This window comes from Coregonus lavaretus (genome assembly GCF_964263955.1).
Source record: "Coregonus lavaretus genome assembly, chromosome: 17".
Classification (NCBI taxonomy): domain Eukaryota; kingdom Metazoa; phylum Chordata; class Actinopteri; order Salmoniformes; family Salmonidae; genus Coregonus; species Coregonus lavaretus.
Window position 1 is genome coordinate 26,862,922 of NC_140004.1, and position 16,600 is coordinate 26,879,521.

At 43.8% G+C, this 16,600-nt stretch overlaps 1 protein-coding gene across 3 annotated transcripts in view; it reads left to right on the plus strand.

Moving 5' to 3' along the window:
• The window catches only part of LOC311144669 (repulsive guidance molecule B-like), a gene marked incomplete at its 5' end in the record, with an annotated part of 81,176 nt that overhangs the window by 14,074 nt on the left and 50,502 nt on the right, over positions 1–16,600 (plus strand). The window contains 6 exons of one of the 3 annotated variants that reach the window (XM_084180738.1): positions 2,710–2,832; positions 3,438–3,614; positions 5,891–5,985; positions 6,838–7,002; positions 8,735–8,882; positions 8,971–9,105. In XM_084180738.1, coding sequence (XP_084036864.1) covers positions 6,865–7,002; positions 8,735–8,882; positions 8,971–9,105 — 421 coding nt within the window. Of the gene's footprint in view, positions 1–2,482; positions 2,833–3,437; positions 3,615–5,890; positions 5,986–6,837; positions 7,003–8,734; positions 8,883–8,970; positions 9,106–16,600 lie in introns of those variants that run through there. The other 2 variants (XM_084180739.1, XM_084180740.1) reach the window with 2 other exon arrangements.

Consider the following 16,600-nt stretch of genomic DNA (forward strand, 5'->3'; position numbering starts at 1 on the left):
AGGGGAGCGGAGTGAGGAGGGGAGGGGAGCGAGGAGTGGATCGGAGCTAGAGTGGAGCGAGGAGGTGAGCGGAACGAGGAGGGGAGCGGAGCGAGGAGGGGAGCGAGGAGGGGAGCGGAGCTAGAGTGGAGCGAGGAGGTGAGCGGAACGAGGAGGGGAGGGGAGCGAGGAGTGGAGTGGAGCGGAGCTAGAGTGGAGCGAGGAGGTGAGCGGAACGAGGAGGGGAGCGGAGCAAGGAGGGGAGCGAGGAGGGGAGCGGAGCTAGAGTGGAGCGACGAGGTGAGCGGAACGAGGAGGGGAGCGGAGCTAGAGCGGAGCGGAGCGAGGAGGGGAGTGGAGTGATGAGGAGAGCGAGGAGGGGAGGGGAGCGGAGCGAGGAGGGGAGCGAGGAGGGGAGTGGAGTGAGGAGGAGAGCGAGGAGGGGAGCGGAGCTAGAGCGCAGCGAGGAGGGGAGCGGAGCTAGAGCGGAGCGAGGAGGGGAGCGAGGAGGGGAGCGGAGCGTGCCCAATTTGACTGGAGCGCGGAGCGACAGTAGAGCTCCAGTAGTGCTCACTTCATGAGCTCAGGGTATGCGTGTGCGCATGTGTGTGCCGAGTGTGCGTGTGTGTCTGTCTGTGTATGTAATTTATAAGTATCTACCAGGCTGTGGCAGATACAGGACATAATTCCCAGTGATCCCATTACTGAGTGTGACAGGCGAGGAGAGAGGGTTCTGAGCGATGACACACACACACACACACACAAATACAGTGAGTGACGTCAGTAATGGTGTGAGCGTGAAATTAGATGCCTGTCCTCCATTTGTCGTTGAAGACAGTACTTAACAACTGATTGGGTTAAGTCAGAAGAACATGGAGGTAATCAATTAGTATGAATGAGGCCAACAGTTTTTATCTTGTAGCATGGAACTGTTGTAATAGTGTAAAAGGTCACACTTTGTCTAAGTGATGTGTGTGCTATGATGTGAAATGTGTGTAACCGTTTGGTCTGAATGATCAGAACACACACACACACACACACACACACACACACACACACACACACACACACACACACACACACACACACCAGCCAGGCCCATGCATTACAGTAATGGTAACGCTAGGGATGCTGGGTAATCTGGTTAGTGATGTCAGGAACGTAAATCAACTCCAATCATCCCTGCTCTCCCATTGGTCACTCACCCTCCCCAAACTGTGATGTGATTGGTCACTGACCCTTGTTCTCTCAATGTCAGCTACAACAGCACATACTGAACTCTTCATGCTCAGACACACAAATAGAAAAACAACTGTACATCACAAATGTATACATGCTATTAATCTCTCTGATGTAGAACAACAATGGTATTTTTTACTGGAAGCCTGGGGGTCAGTTTAACTGAGGAGGGCTCTGGTCAGTCTTAGATTGACTTGAATTGTAAATTTGATTAAATGGAATGTGTAATTGTAACCCTACTGGTGTAGATATGACTGTTTATCTTCATTTGTGTTACTCTGTCTTTCATCTATCTATAGTGTGTAGATGACAATAGATAGGGATGGGTGTGACACACACACACACCACATATCACCTCACATTACGCCTGCCCTCTCTAGCCTCAGGGCAGGGCCTTCATCATACGAGAGAGCAATAATTGGGTTCTACACAGCATTAATAAATGGTTGTGTGTGTGTGAGTAAGTGCGTATCACTGTGTGTCTGTCAGAGAGCGATTTGGGTGATACGCAGTCACAGAAATTGATAAATGAGGTCTGTTTTGAATTCATTTTTAAGTTAATTTGGTTTTGAGATTGAGTGTCTGTGTGTACTATCGTGTATGTGCTTGTGTGTGTGTGTGTGTGTGTGTGGTTTTGAGAAAATATTTGTGGTATGTGTGTATGTGGTGTGTAGTGTACACAGGGAGGGGGAAGGGGAGCCTGGTTGCCAGATTCCACTCCTTGTACTCCGTATCATATGCCAAAGGCACATGACATTGAGTATAAGGAGTGGAATGTTCGCTAAACAGACTGGCAACCAGACTAGGGGAAGGGGACCATGGGAGTGGGAAATGAGAGAGGAAGGAAGTGTGTGTGTTGACTTGAGATGTCCTCATTATAGGTTTTAGCTCAGGCTTTTTGTCGGAGCCCAGAGTAGATCGATGACGCTCTAATCTAAAGTCTATATGATGTGATTGATTACTTATAATTTGATTTGATTACTTAATATTCCCAGACGCGACTCAGAGAGAGCAGCATCTACTGTGTTACTTGTGTGTTAGCTATACTCAGTACACGCAAGCATGCACACACACGCGCACAACTGTTGAATGAGATAGATCGATAAATAGAGGAACATCCTTATAATGTAATCCCAGATTCCCATGTATTTGCATATTCTCCATGTTTGAAATGTTAATTACACCTATAGGCTATATTTTCGTTTGTGTGTGTGTGTGTGTGTGTGTGTGTGTGTGTGTGTGTGTGTGTGTGTGTGTGTGTGTGTGCTGGGGCTATGGCTGAGACTCACTGACATGCAGTATTTGTTAGTAGCCTCCTCTCAAACCCTGTTAATAAGCTTTACTCTCTGAATGCCTGTTGGGCTCAACTGTCCTGGTTTCTGTCTCAAAACATCAATATTTTTCTCTCTCTCTCTCTCTGGACTCACTTATTTACTTAAATCTGTTGGAAATGTCATGCCAATGTCACGCTAACTGTCTGTGTGTGTGTAGGTGAATACAGTGGAGGGTCTCTCTGTGCCCTGGGTGCTGGCCCCACCCAGTCTGCTCAAGCAGCCAGTCAGTTTGCTTGACCTCTGCTACTGCCGAATGGACAGCATCAACCTGCAGTATGTGGTGAGTCCAGCAAACTTAAATCTGCTAACTTAAACTTAACTGTTAACTTAGTCCTGTTAACTTCAACATGTTAATTAAAACATGTTATCTTGGCCTCCCGAGTGGCGCAGCAGTCTAAGGCACTGCATCGCAGTGCTTGAAGCGTCACTACAGACCCGGGTTCGATCCCAGGTTGTGTGGCAGCCGGCCGCGACCGGGAGACCCATGAGGCGGCGCACAATTGGCCCAGCGTCGTCCGGGTTAGGGGAGGGTTTGGCCGGCCAGGATGTCCTTGTCCCATCGCGCTCTAGCGACTCCTTGTGGCGGGCCGGGCGCTAGTTGTACGGTGTTTCCGACACATTGGTGCGGCTGGCTTCCGGGTTAAGCGAGCAGTGTGTCAAGAAGCAGTGCGGCTTGGCAGGGTTGTGTTACGGAGGACGCATGGCTCTCGACCTTCGCCTCTCCCGATTCCATACAGGAGTTGCAGCGATGGGACAAGACAAGACTGTAACTACCAATTGGATATCACGAAATTGGGGAGGAAAAAATAAAATATATATTTTTTAAATAAATTGTTATCTTAATAAATAAATATTTATTTCTGTCTGTCTGTGTGTGTCCTCCAGAGTAGTGTGGAGTGCGGTCTCAGCCAGCTGTTTAGACACCTGCAGGGACTCAAACACACACTCACACACATCCTGGGCCCTAGCAACCACCCTGGATACCACCCCAGCAACAACCCCTGCCCCGAGACTGCACCCCGTGTGATGTACGAGTGCCTCATGTCTCTGTCCTCTCGATACGTACGTTGCGAGGTGTATTCACTAGGAACCAAACGGAAGCAAAGGGGGAGGGACCTACCTACATATCTCCAATAGAAACTTATTTTTGTTGCAAAATGTTTTCCTTTTGGACTAAACCCATGAGTTTAGTTTCTGTAGAATAAATATCCCTGATCCTCTTTCTGCTGCTTTAATGACCTGGCTTCTTTCCAAGTAGACCTCTTTACCCTGTTACTACCAGGGTTCCAAAAGTAGGGTATATTAATGGCAACTTTCAAAGTTTACCAGTAAACTACCAGAATTTTGGTATCTTTCAAGGATTTTATTTAATCTCAACACATCTAGTGGCCCTTTTGGCTACTTCAGATTTTTACAGGTGTCTGTAATTATCTCTGGCCCCCTGTTTGGACTTATCACATGTTAAATATATGAAGTAATTAAATAAGATGGTTTAAAAATATATATTTGAATGACAAAGCTGCAAAACATTATCCTAAATACACTGAACAAAATATAAACACAACATGTAAAGTGTTGGTCCAATGTTTCATGAGCTGAAATAAAACATCCCAGAAATGTTCCATACGCACAAAAAGCGTATTTATTTCTAATTCTGTGCACAAATTTGTTTACATCCTTGTTAGTGAGCATTCCGCCTTTGCCAAGATAATCCATCCACCTGACAGGTGTGGCATATCAAGAAGCTGATTAAACAGCATGATCATTACATAGGTGCACCTTGTGCTGGGGACAATAAAAGGCCACTCTAAAATGTGCAGTTTTGTCACACAACACAATGCCACAGATGTCTCAAGTTTTGAGGGAGCATGCAATTGGTATGCTGACTGCAGGAATGTCCACCAGAGCTGTTGCCTGATCATTTCATTTAATTTCTCTACCATAAGCTGCCTCCAACGTCGTTTTAGAGGATTTTGCAGTACGTCCAACTGGCCTCACAACCGCAGAGCACGTGTAACCACGCCAGCCTAGGACCTCCACATCCGGCTTCTTCACCCGCGGGATCGTCTGATACCAGCCACCCGGACAGCTGATGAAACTGTGGGTTTGCACAACCAAATAAATTCTGCAGAAACCGTCTCAGGGAAGCTCTTGACCTGACTGCAGTTCGGCATCGTAACTGACTTCAGTGGGCAAATGGTCACCTTCGATGGCCACTGGCATGCTGGAGAAGTGTGCTCTTCACGGAGGAATCCCGGTTTCTACTGACAGCGTGTATGGCGTCGTGTGGGCGAGCAGTTTGCTGATGTTAACGTTGTGAACAGAGTGCCCCATGGTGGCGGTGGGGTTATGGTATGGGCAGGCATAAGCTACGGACAACGAACACAATCGCATTTTATCGATGGCAATTTGAATGCACAGAGATACCGTGACGAGATCCTGAGGCCCACTGTTGTGCCATTCATCTGCCGCCATCACCTCATGTTTCAGCATGATAATGCACCGCCCCATGTCGCAAGAATCTGTACACAATTCCTGGAAGCAGAAAATGTCCCAGTTCTTCCATGACCTGCATACTCACCAGACATGTCACCCATTGAGCATGTTTGGGATGCTCTGGATCGACGTGTACGACAGTGAGTTCCAGTTCCCGCCAATATCCAGCAACTTCTCACAGCCCTTGAAGAGGAGTGGGACAACATTCCACAAGCCACAATCAACAGCCTAATCAACTCTATGCGAAGGACATGTGTCACGCTGCATGAGGCAAATGGTGGTCACACCAGATACTGACTGGTTTTCTGATCCACACCCCTACCTTTTTTTTAAAGGTATCTGTGACCAACAGATGCATATCTGTATTCCCAGTCATGTGAAATCCATAGATTAGGGCCTAATACATTTATTTCAATTGACTGATTTCCTTATATGAACTGTAACTCAGTAAAATCTTTGAAATGTTGCATTTATATTTTTGTTCAGTGTATAAACCATCAACTTAGTGAATACCATTGGTGTTAAATATGAGGGTTTCAGCATGAAATATCCTTTATATATTTACACACTTATTTATTTTACCACGTCAGTATGAATTTGTTGTCAATGTTTTGGTGTCAAACTGTTGGCAGTTGTGAAAAAGTCAATAGTTGGAAGAGTTGCAGAGTCAATTGAATATGTTGCCATTTGTTGATCCGTTGCGAAACATTGTGCAATGGATTAAAACGTTTTGCTACAGTGTGCGACTAATGAATACACCCCTGGTTTTACGACAACCCTGTGCGGTCAGTGTTTAGCTCTTTCTAGTTACCAGTGTTTGATTCTTCACTATCTCATCATAGATACGAGCGTCTTCGGTGTCAGACGTCTGTCTGCTCTGGAGTCCTGCTGCACAGACCTACTGCCACTCAGCCTCATAGGACCATACACACCCCAGGTACACACACACACACACACACACACACACTCTCTCTGGTCTGACTCTCAATTTTCCTATCTCTTCTTCCTCCACTCTTTCCTTTCTCCCAAGGAAGTAGGAGGATGTCCTTCATGTTGTGCCCAGATCTGGTACTGGCTGTGTGTGTGTGTGTGTGTGTGTGTGTGTGTGTGTGTGTGTTCTTGTCATGCCTTACTCTGTTGTGAGTGATGTCAGGCCATGTGGAGCAGGTGTCCACCCATCTGTGCCCGAACCATAGAGACTCTACTGCTTATGAGCTGAGCCACGGTTTCACAGTCAAACTGACTCACACATTAGACGACGGCTGTTGATAAAATGAACACTGAGAAACACACAGGACTGAGTGACTGTGAGATGAACATCTATGAAGGGAATGCTGTAACTATTCCACCCAGTGCAGCGTGCCTGTGTGTCTGTTCCCCCTCTCCGTCCATAGCCCAGGGCCAGGGATTACAGACAGGAAGGGCTTAGTGATAGACAGACAACCTCTCCTCTCTTCCTCTCTCAACAGCAGCTGGGCCCACCTTCTCTCTCTCTCTCCCTCTCTCTCTCTCTCTGACCCCCCCTTCTCTGCAACTCTCTCAGGGTGTGAAACTGAAGCCCAGATGAAGAGATCATTATTCATCTCCAACACTCTAGATTCTGTAGAATAAATATGTCTGATCCTCTCTCTGCTGCTTAATGATAATGACCTGGTTTCTCTCCAAGTAGACCTCTTTACTCTGTTACTACACACTGTCAAACAAACACACTCATGCACACACACAGATGCGGACACACAAACACACAGATGGGGATGTGTGTATATGTTTGTGTATATCTGTGTTTCAGGTGCAGCGTGAGCAACAGAATGTGTGTATGGAGTTTGAGGTGAAGGATATTCTGTCCCTGCTCCCTTCTATGTCCCGCGGAGCCCAACAGAGAGCTACACGGGCTGCACAAGCCCTCACACACACACACACACACAACCATGCGTTGTGTATGGCACGGCTCCAGGTAGGCTAACACACACGTACATACATACACTACCAGTCAAAAGTTTGGACACACCTACTCATTCAAGGGTTTTTCTTTATTTTAAAATTTTTTTACATTGTAGAATAATAGTGAAGACATCAACACTATGAAATAACACATATGGAATCATGTAGTAACCAAAAAAGTGTTAAACAAATCAAAATATATTTTATATTTGAGATTCTTCAAATAGCCACCCTTTCCCTTGATGACAGCTTTGCACACTCTTGGCATTCTCTCAACTAGCTTCATGAGGTAGTCACCTGGAATGCATTTCAATTAACAGGTGTGCCTTCTTAATGCGTTTGAGCCAATCAGTTGTGTTGTGACAAGGTAGGGGGGGTATACAGAAGATAGCCCTATTTGGTAAAAGACAAAGTCCATATTATGGCAAGAACAGCTCAAATAAGCAAAGAGAAACAACAGTCCATCATTACTTTAAGACATGAAGGTCAGTCAATCCGGAACATTTCAAGAACTTTGAAAGTTTCTTCAAGTGCAGTTGCAAAAACCATCAAGCGCTATGATGAAACTGGCTCTCATGAGGACCGCCACAGGAATGGAAGACCCAGAGTTACCTCTGCTGCAAAGGATAAGTTCATTAGAGTTACCAGCCTCAGAAATTGCAGCCCAAATAAATGCTTCACAGAGTTCAATTCACAGACACATCTCAACATCAACTGTTTAGAGGGGACTGTGTGAATCAGGCCTTCATGGTCGAATTGCTGCAAAGAAGCCACTACTAAAGGACACCAATAAGAAGAAGAGACCTGCTTGGGCCAAGAAACACGAGCAATGGACATTAGACCGGTGGAAATTTGTCCTTTGGTCTGGAGTCCAAATTTGAGATTTCTGGTGCCAACCGCTGTGTCTTTGTGAGACGCGGTGTGGGTGAACGGATGATCTCCGCATGTGTAGTTCCCACAGTAAAGCTTGGAGGAGGAGGTGTAATGTTGTGGGGGTGCTTTGCTGGTGACACTGTCTGTGATTTATTTAGAATTCAAGGCACACTTAACCAGCATGGCTACCACAGCATTCTGCAGTGATACGCCATCCCATCTCGGTTGTGGGACTATCATTTGTTTTTCAACAGGACAATGACCCAACATACCTCCAGGCTGTGTAAGGCCTATTTTAACAAGACAGAGAGTGATGAAATGCTGCATCAGATGACCTGGCCTCCACAATCCCCCGACCTCAACCCAATTGAGATGGTTTGGGATGAGTTGGACCGCAGAGTGAAGGAAAAGCAGCCAACAAGTGCTCAGCATATGTGGGAACTCCTTCAAGGCTGTTGGAATTGAATTCTAGGTGAAGCTGTTTGAGAGAATGCCAAGAGTGTGCAAAGCTGTCATCAAGGCAAAGGGGGGCTATTAGAAGAATCTCAAATATAAAATATATATATTTGTTTAACACTTCTTTGGTTACGACATGATTCCATATGTTTTATTTCATAGTTTTGATGTCTTCACTATTATTCTACAAAGTAGAAAATAGTAAAAATAAAGAAAAACCCCTGAATGAGTAGGTGTGTCCAAACTTTTGACTGTTACTGTACATACACCTACACACACTCACTCACTCACTCACTCACTCACTCACTCACTCACTCACTCACTCACTCACTCACTCACTCACTCACTCACTCACTCACTCACTCACTCACTCACACACACACACTGAGGTACTCTTTTGTCTCTGTGTGTGTCAGTTAGAGGCTGGGGAGGCGGAGCTTCAGTTCCAAAGGCGGCTGTCCTCATTGCAGGCGAACCAATCACAGCAGCTCCACCAGGGTCTAAGACACGCCTATAGCCAGTTCCAGAACGAGATCCAACAGAGTGTGTGTGATCCACTACGAGGTAACATCAGACTGTGTGTGTTGTGTATTCTCTTAGAACTACTCTCCTGTTATGATGTGTTGCTGAGTTTGTGTGTGTGTGTTTTCAGATATCCTATCTGGTTATGATGCATTGGTTATCTCTGCATCGGAGGCGGCCCTTGGTGACTTACTGTCAGCATTTGAGAGGAACCAATCAGAACTGAGAGAGGCTCTTCAGGCTCTCACACCGTCACAGGAAGAAGGTAACACCATAGAAATAAGAATGAATAGAAAGGGCGTCTCCATTGAAGTCAATGCTGGCATAATAGGTGGACCCATGCCAGGAAGTAAAAGCAGGAATTGTCCCCTTCAATCTGTGCTGTGATTTGTTGAGTCAACTGATATTACAAAAAATACATTCCATTGCAGTAACCACATCAGTTAGCATCATTTGAATGAACATTCTACATTACCATGGCAATCCAGCATCAGTTTAACCATGGAAGTTATTGCATCACATTACCAGGCAGCCATTGTGAGTGTACCCGTGAGTTTACCTGTCAATTGCCAGGGTTAGAGCTTCCAAACCTGTTCTATTATTCTTATTTCTATGGGTAACACTCCCATTCTGTGTTTCGGTAGCGTTCTAGTCCTCTTCTAGTCCCATGCTACAGTCTTTATGCATACATAGAACCCCTCTCACACACCAAACACTCCTGACACAGAGGGAAGGCCTGGTGGATCCCATCCAGATCTAGTTTTACACACACACACACACACATATTCCCTTTCCCCTCCTCCTCCCCCTCTAAATCCCAGAAATGTTCCATTCCAGCCCTGTGTTCTGAGGCCTCGGCTAAGGTCTGTGAGTCGTCTGTTCTGAGGCCTAGGCTGTGTGTGTGTGTGTGAGAGCTGTGTTCTAAGGACTGGCTAAGGGCTGTATGAGCCGTGTCTCCGGTGGCAATGTGAAGTGTTTATTTAGGCTCATCTGTTACTTCACTATAAACCCTTGGCAGCTCTCAAACTCTAACCTCTCACACTCCACTGCCAACCATAGTAAAAACCTTTCGTGTGTTTTTGTGTGTAGGTGAGGAGGCGTTGGCTCAGTGTGGGAGGGACTTCCTGCTTGCTGCTGATAGGCTAAGGAAGGAGTGGGAGGAGCAGAGGGACAGAGCTGCAGCGGACCTGTGTGACATACAGGTGGCGCTAGCATCAGCTCAGACCAGCCTGGGTACACTCAGGAGGGAGAGGAGTCACACACACATATCTGACACACATACACCTGACACACACACTCCTGACACACACATACTAGCCCTTACCCAGTATGAAAGAAGTGATGCAGTCTCAAAATCCCCTCTGTCAACCCTAGCCAATCATAGCCTTCCTCATAGAGCCCTGTCCAATCAGAACACTCCTCACAGGGCTCTGTCCAATGAGAGCGCAGGTCTTTCTGATGTGACATCTGGCGTCTCTGAGCTCTTTGTCTCCCAGCAGCACCGTGTCTCCCAGAGGCAAGCCAATCAGAGGGCAGAGAGGAGCAGTAAGGGCCTGTCCAGACCTCCCTGGCAGAGCTGACTAATGCATCATCACTGGCTGGCTGGATTCGAATTTTCCAATTCTCTACCCTTTCTTCCTGAAGTGTACACTCGTTCACTACCCCTTATGGAGGTAAAACATTGAATACTTTAGAGAAGAAAGAGAGAGAGAGGTGTTGTGAGGAGAGGTACTTAGAGGCTGTTTGCTATGGAGTCAGACAGAGTCCACGTCTAGATACATCATCTCACACTGCTCCAGCCACGCATGACAAAGTATGTGTGTGTCTGAAGTAACCGGCACCTGTCTGTGGGTTTTATGGGGTTAACCTGACACACACTCTCTCTGCGATCCAGATGCCTGTGTCTCAGTGCCTCAGTGTGTTAACATGTTGTAATGGTGAAGTGGTCCGGTACTGTAGCTCTCAATAGAAGTGAACTGGCTTGGATTTAGCTGTGTTGTTTCTATTAACCTCTACGATATCGGTGTCCCGTATACGGGATGTTGAGCTAACGTGCGCTAATGTGATTAGCATGACTGTTGTAAGTAACAGCAAACCAAATTATGATAAATGTACTATATTACGTATTGGATCACAAAAAAATACAATTTTTACATTACCATGTAGTTTACCAATAAAATGGTCTGATGGTGATGTGGATATACTCGGAATACATATCCCAAATGAAATAAATGATCTCACTCCAATACATTTTAATAGAAAGTTAGCAAAAATAGATAAGATCTTGCTACCATGGAAAGGTAAATACCTGTCTATTTGTGGAAAAATCACCCTGATTAACTCTTTAGTATTATCCCAGTTTACCTATTTGCTTATGGTCTTGCCTACGCCTAGCGAACAGTTTTTTTAATTATATGAGAAAAAAAGATTCAATTTTATTTGGAACGGCAAGCCAGACAAAATTAAACGGGCCTATTTACAGTGGGGAGAACAAGTATTTGATACACTGCCAATTTTGCAGGTTTTCCTACTTACAAAGCATGTAGAGGTCTGTAATTTTATCATAGGTACACTTCAACTGTGAGAGACGGAATCTAAAACAAAAATCCAGAAAATCACATTGTATGATTTATAAGTAATTAATTTGCATTTTATTGCATGACATAAGTATTTGATACATCAGATAAGCAGAACTTAATATTTGGTACAGAAACCTTTGTTTGCAATTACAGAGATCATACGTTTCCTGTAGGTCTTGACCAGGTTTGCACACACTGCAGCAGGGATTTTGGCCCACTCCTCCATACAGACCTTCTCCAGATCCTTCAGGTTTCGGGGCTGTCGCTGGCCAATACGGACTTTCAGCTCCCTCCAAAGATTTTCTATTGGGTTCAGGTCTGGAGACTGGCTAGGCCACTCCAGGACCTTGAGATGCTTCTTACGGAGCCACTCCTTAGTTGCCCTGGCTGTGTGTTTCGGGTCGTTGTCATGCTGGAAGACCCAGCCACGACCCATCTTCAATGCTCTTACTGAGGGAAGGAGGTTGTTGGCCAAGATCTCGCGATACATGGCCCCATCCATCCTCCCCTCAATATGGTGCAGTCGTCCTGTCCCCTTTGCAGAAAAGCATCCCCAAAGAAAGATGTTTCCACCTCCATGCTTCACGGTTGGGATGGTGTTCTTGAGGTTGTACTCATCCTTCTTCTTCCTCCAAACACGGCGAGTGGAGTTTAGACCAAAAAGCTCTATTTTTGTCTCATCAGACCACATGACCTTTTCCCATTCCTCCTCTGGATCATCCAGATGGTCATTGGCAAACTTCAGACAGGCCTGGACATGCGCTGGCTTGAGCAGGGGGACCTTGCGTGCGCTGCAGGATTTTAATCCATGACAGCGTAGTGTGTTAATAATGGTTTTCTTTGAGACTGTGGTCCCAGCTCTCTTCAGGTCATTGACCAGGTCCTGCCGTGTAGTTCTGGGCTGATCCCTCACCTTCCTCATGATCATTGATGCCCCACGAGGTGAGATCTTGCATGGAGCCCCAGACCGAGGGTGATTGACCGTCATCTTCAACTTCTTCCATTTTCTAATAATTGCGCCATAGGTTTTTGCCTTCTCACCAAGCTGCTTGCCTATTGTCCTGTAGACCATCCCAGCCTTGTGCAGGTCTACAATTTTATCCCTGATGTCCTTACACAGCTCTCTGGTCTTGGCCATTGTGGAGAGGTTGGAGTCTGTTTGATTGAGTGTGTGGACAGGTGTCTTTTATACAGGTAACGAGTTCAAACAGGTGCAGTTAATACAGGTAATGAGTGGAAAACAGGAGGGCTTCTTAAAGAAAAACTAACAGGTCTGTGAGAGCCGGAATTCTTACTGGTTGGTAGGTGATCAAATACTTATGTCATGCAATAAAATGCAAATTAATTACTTAAAAATCATACAATGTGATTTTCTGGATTTATATTTTAGATTCCATCTCTCACAGTTGAAGTGTACCTGTGATAAAAATTACAGACCTCTACATGCTTTGTAAGTAGGAAAACCTGCAAAATCGGCAGTGTATCAAATACTTGTTCTCCCCACTGTATATAATGAATATGAATTCGGAGGACAGAAATACTAATTGATAAAAAACTTTTTTTTTTTGACAAAATGTTTAAAAAATGTATAATCTTCGTAAATGATATCATCGGTAGGACTGGTGGAGTTATGTCGCACATGCAGCTAACAAAAACATATGGAAATGTCTGCTCTACCCAAAATTACAACCAAATAATTGCAGCATTACCGCAAAAATGGAAGAGGAAAGTGGAAGGGGGAAAAAGTAAGGAACTTGTCTGTCGGCCTTGCATTAAAGAACATAATTGGTTAAAGAAAACTGTGATAAATAAAAAAGTATACCAGTTTCATTTAAGGACCAAAGGATTGACAGCCGTCCCATATAGATTGCAAAATAGTTGGGAAGAGATTTTTGACGTACCGATCCCATGGCATAGTGTTTCTGAACTAATACGCAAAACGACGCCGGAATCAAAACTTAGAATTTTTCAATTTAAATTATTATATAAAATTCTTGCTACCAATAGAATGTTATTTATATGGAGATACAATCTTCCCAGCTCTGCAGATTTTGCTGCGAAGAGACAGAATCATTAGATCATTTGTTTTGGTACTGTCCATTTGTAGCTTGTTTTTGGACAGGAATGGCTAAAGGATTGCAATATTTACCTGGAGCTAACCCTGCAGATAGCATTACTGGGTGATCTGAAAAGTCATAGTCAATCGATCAATAATATAATAATACTTTTAGCCAAAAAAAATATTTTCAATTCACAATCTGTAGAAACAATGAGAATAGAAAGGTTCTATTCTTTTTGTAAAACATCACAGTACAGTTGAAAAATATATGGCAAATAGAAATCCAATATGGATGGTGTTAAGAGATAGATGGGTGGTGTTGAATGGAGTTGAAGGATGGGACTAATAACAACTAACAACAACTAATAACAACAAGATAACTCATGTAAAGCATACTGTGTCCATAATAAGTATATAGGTTATAGATTGAGAGCTTTTGTGAAAGAGCACAGTTAGAAAGATATGGCAGATAGAAGCAAACCGGATGGACATCATGAAAATGATCGGAGAGGTTGAGGGTAGAGGAAGTTCAGGAGTAAAAACAAACAAAATATATTTATTGTGTCCATAAAATGTATATAGTATGTATAAGATGGAAGTAGAGGCCTAAGCGTTGTTGTTCACCAGTTTACTCCAATTAGGGAAGGGGTGGTGGGGTTGGAAAGTAATAAAGGGAAATATATATTTTTTAAGGATATGTATGTGAATATATGTATGTATGTACAGTTGAAGTCGGATGTTTACATACACCTTAGCCAAATACATTTAAACTAGGTTCTTCACAATTCCTGACATTTAATCCTAGTAAAAATTCCCTGTCTTAGGTCAGTTAGGATCACCACTTTATTTTAAGAATGTGAAATGTCAGAATAATAGTAGAGAGAATGATTTATTTCAGCTTTTATTTCTTTCATCACATTCCCAGTGGGTCAGAAGTTTACATACACTCAATTATTATTTGGTAGCATTGCCTTTAAATTGTTTAATTTGGGTCAAACGTTTCGGGAAGCCTTCCACAAGCTTCCCACAATAAGTTGGGTGAATTTTGGCCCATTCCTCCTGACAGAGCTGGTTTAACTGAGTCAGGTTTGTAGGCCTCCTTGCTCGCACACGCTTTTTCAGTTCTGCCCACAAATGTTCTATAGGATTGAGGTAAGGGCTTTGTGATGGCCACTCCAATACCTTGACTTTGTTGTCCTTAAGCCATTTTTCCACAACTTTGGAAGTATGCTTGGGGTCATTGTCCATTTGGAAGACCAATTTGTGACCAAGCTTTAACTTCCTGACTGATGTCTTGAGATGTTGCTTCAATATATCCACATAATTTTCCTTCCCCTGATGCCATCTATTTTGTAAAGTGCACCACTCCCTCCTGCAGCAAAGCACCCCCACAGCATGATGCTGCCACCCCCGTTCTTCACGGTTGGGATGGTGTTCTTCGGCTTGCAAGCATCCCCCTTTTTCCTCCAAACATAACAATGGTCATTATGGCCAAACAGTTATATTTTTGTTTCATCAGACCAGAGGACATTTCTCCAAAAAGTACGATCTTTGTCCCCATGTGCAGTTGCAAACCGTAGTCTGGTTTTTTTTATGGCAGTTTTGGAGCAGTGGCTTCTTCCTTGCTGAGCTGCCTTTCAGGTTATGTCGATATAGGACTCGTTTTACTGTGGATATAGATACTTTTGTACCTGTTCCTCCAGCATCTTCACAAGGTCCTTTGCTGTTGTTCTGGGATTGATTTGCACTTTTCGCACCAAAGTACGTTCATCTCTAGGAGACAGAACGCGTCTCCTTCCTGACCGGTTTGACGGCTGCGTGGTCCCATGGTGTTTATACTTGCATACTATTGTTTGTACAGATGAACGTGGTACCTTCAGGCGTTTGGAAATTGCTCCCAAGGATGAACCAGACTTGTGGAGGTCTACAATTTTTTTTCTGAGGTCTTGGCTGATTTCTTTTGATTTTCCCATGATGTCAAGCAAAGAGGCACTGAGTTTGAAGGTAGGCCTTGAAATATATCCACAGGTACACCTCCAATTGACTCAAATGATATCAATTAGCCTATCAGAAGCTTCTAAAGCCATGACATCATTTTCTGGAATTTTCCAAGCTGTTTAAAGGCACAATCAACTTAGTGTATGTAAACTTCTGACCCACTGGAATTGTGATACAGTGAATTATAAGTGAAATAATCTGTCTGTAAACAATTGTTGGAAAAATTACTTGTGTCATGCACAAAGTAGATGTCCTAACCGACTTGCCAAAACTATAGTTTGTTAACAAGACATTTGTTGAAAAACAAGTTTTAATGACTCCAACCTAAATGTATGTAAACTTCCGACTTCAACTGTATGTGTGTATGTATATATATATAAGAAAGAAAAACATATGGGGGATTGGAAGTGATGCAGACAATTACATTGATGGAAGTTACAATCTATCTGCAATATTAAAGTGGATCTACCCCCTAAACTTTTTTTATAAAAATAATAATAAATTACAGCAAACTTTCCAGGACATAGACATGTCTTATATGGGCAGAAAGCTTCAATTATTGTTCATCTAACTGCACTGTCCAATTTACAGTAGCTATTACAGTGAAAAAATACCATGCTATTGTTTGAAGAGAGTGCACAACAACAAAAAACGTATCACGGCAACTGGTTTGATACATTCACCTCTGAAGGTAAATAATGTTCTTACATTCAGTAATCTTGCTCTGATTTGTCATCCTAAGGCTCCCAGAGATTAAATGTAGCATAGTTTTGTTTGATAAAATCCATTTTTATATTCAAATGTAGGAACTGGGTTCTACAGTTTGAACCCCTGCTGTCTCTGGCTCCACACCCACCCCGCCCGGCCATCTAGATGCGTCTAAACTCCTATATGATATTATGGCCTTTCTCTTGCATTTCAAAGATGATGGAACAGAAAAAATTAATAGAAAACGCATGTATTTTTGTTTGTATTATATTTTACCAGATCTAATGTGTTATATTCTCCTACATTCATTTCACATTTCCACAAACTTCAAAGTGTTTCCTTTCAAATGGTATCAAGAATATGCATATCCTTGCTTCAGGTCCTGAGCTACAGGCAGTTAGATTTGGGTATGTCAT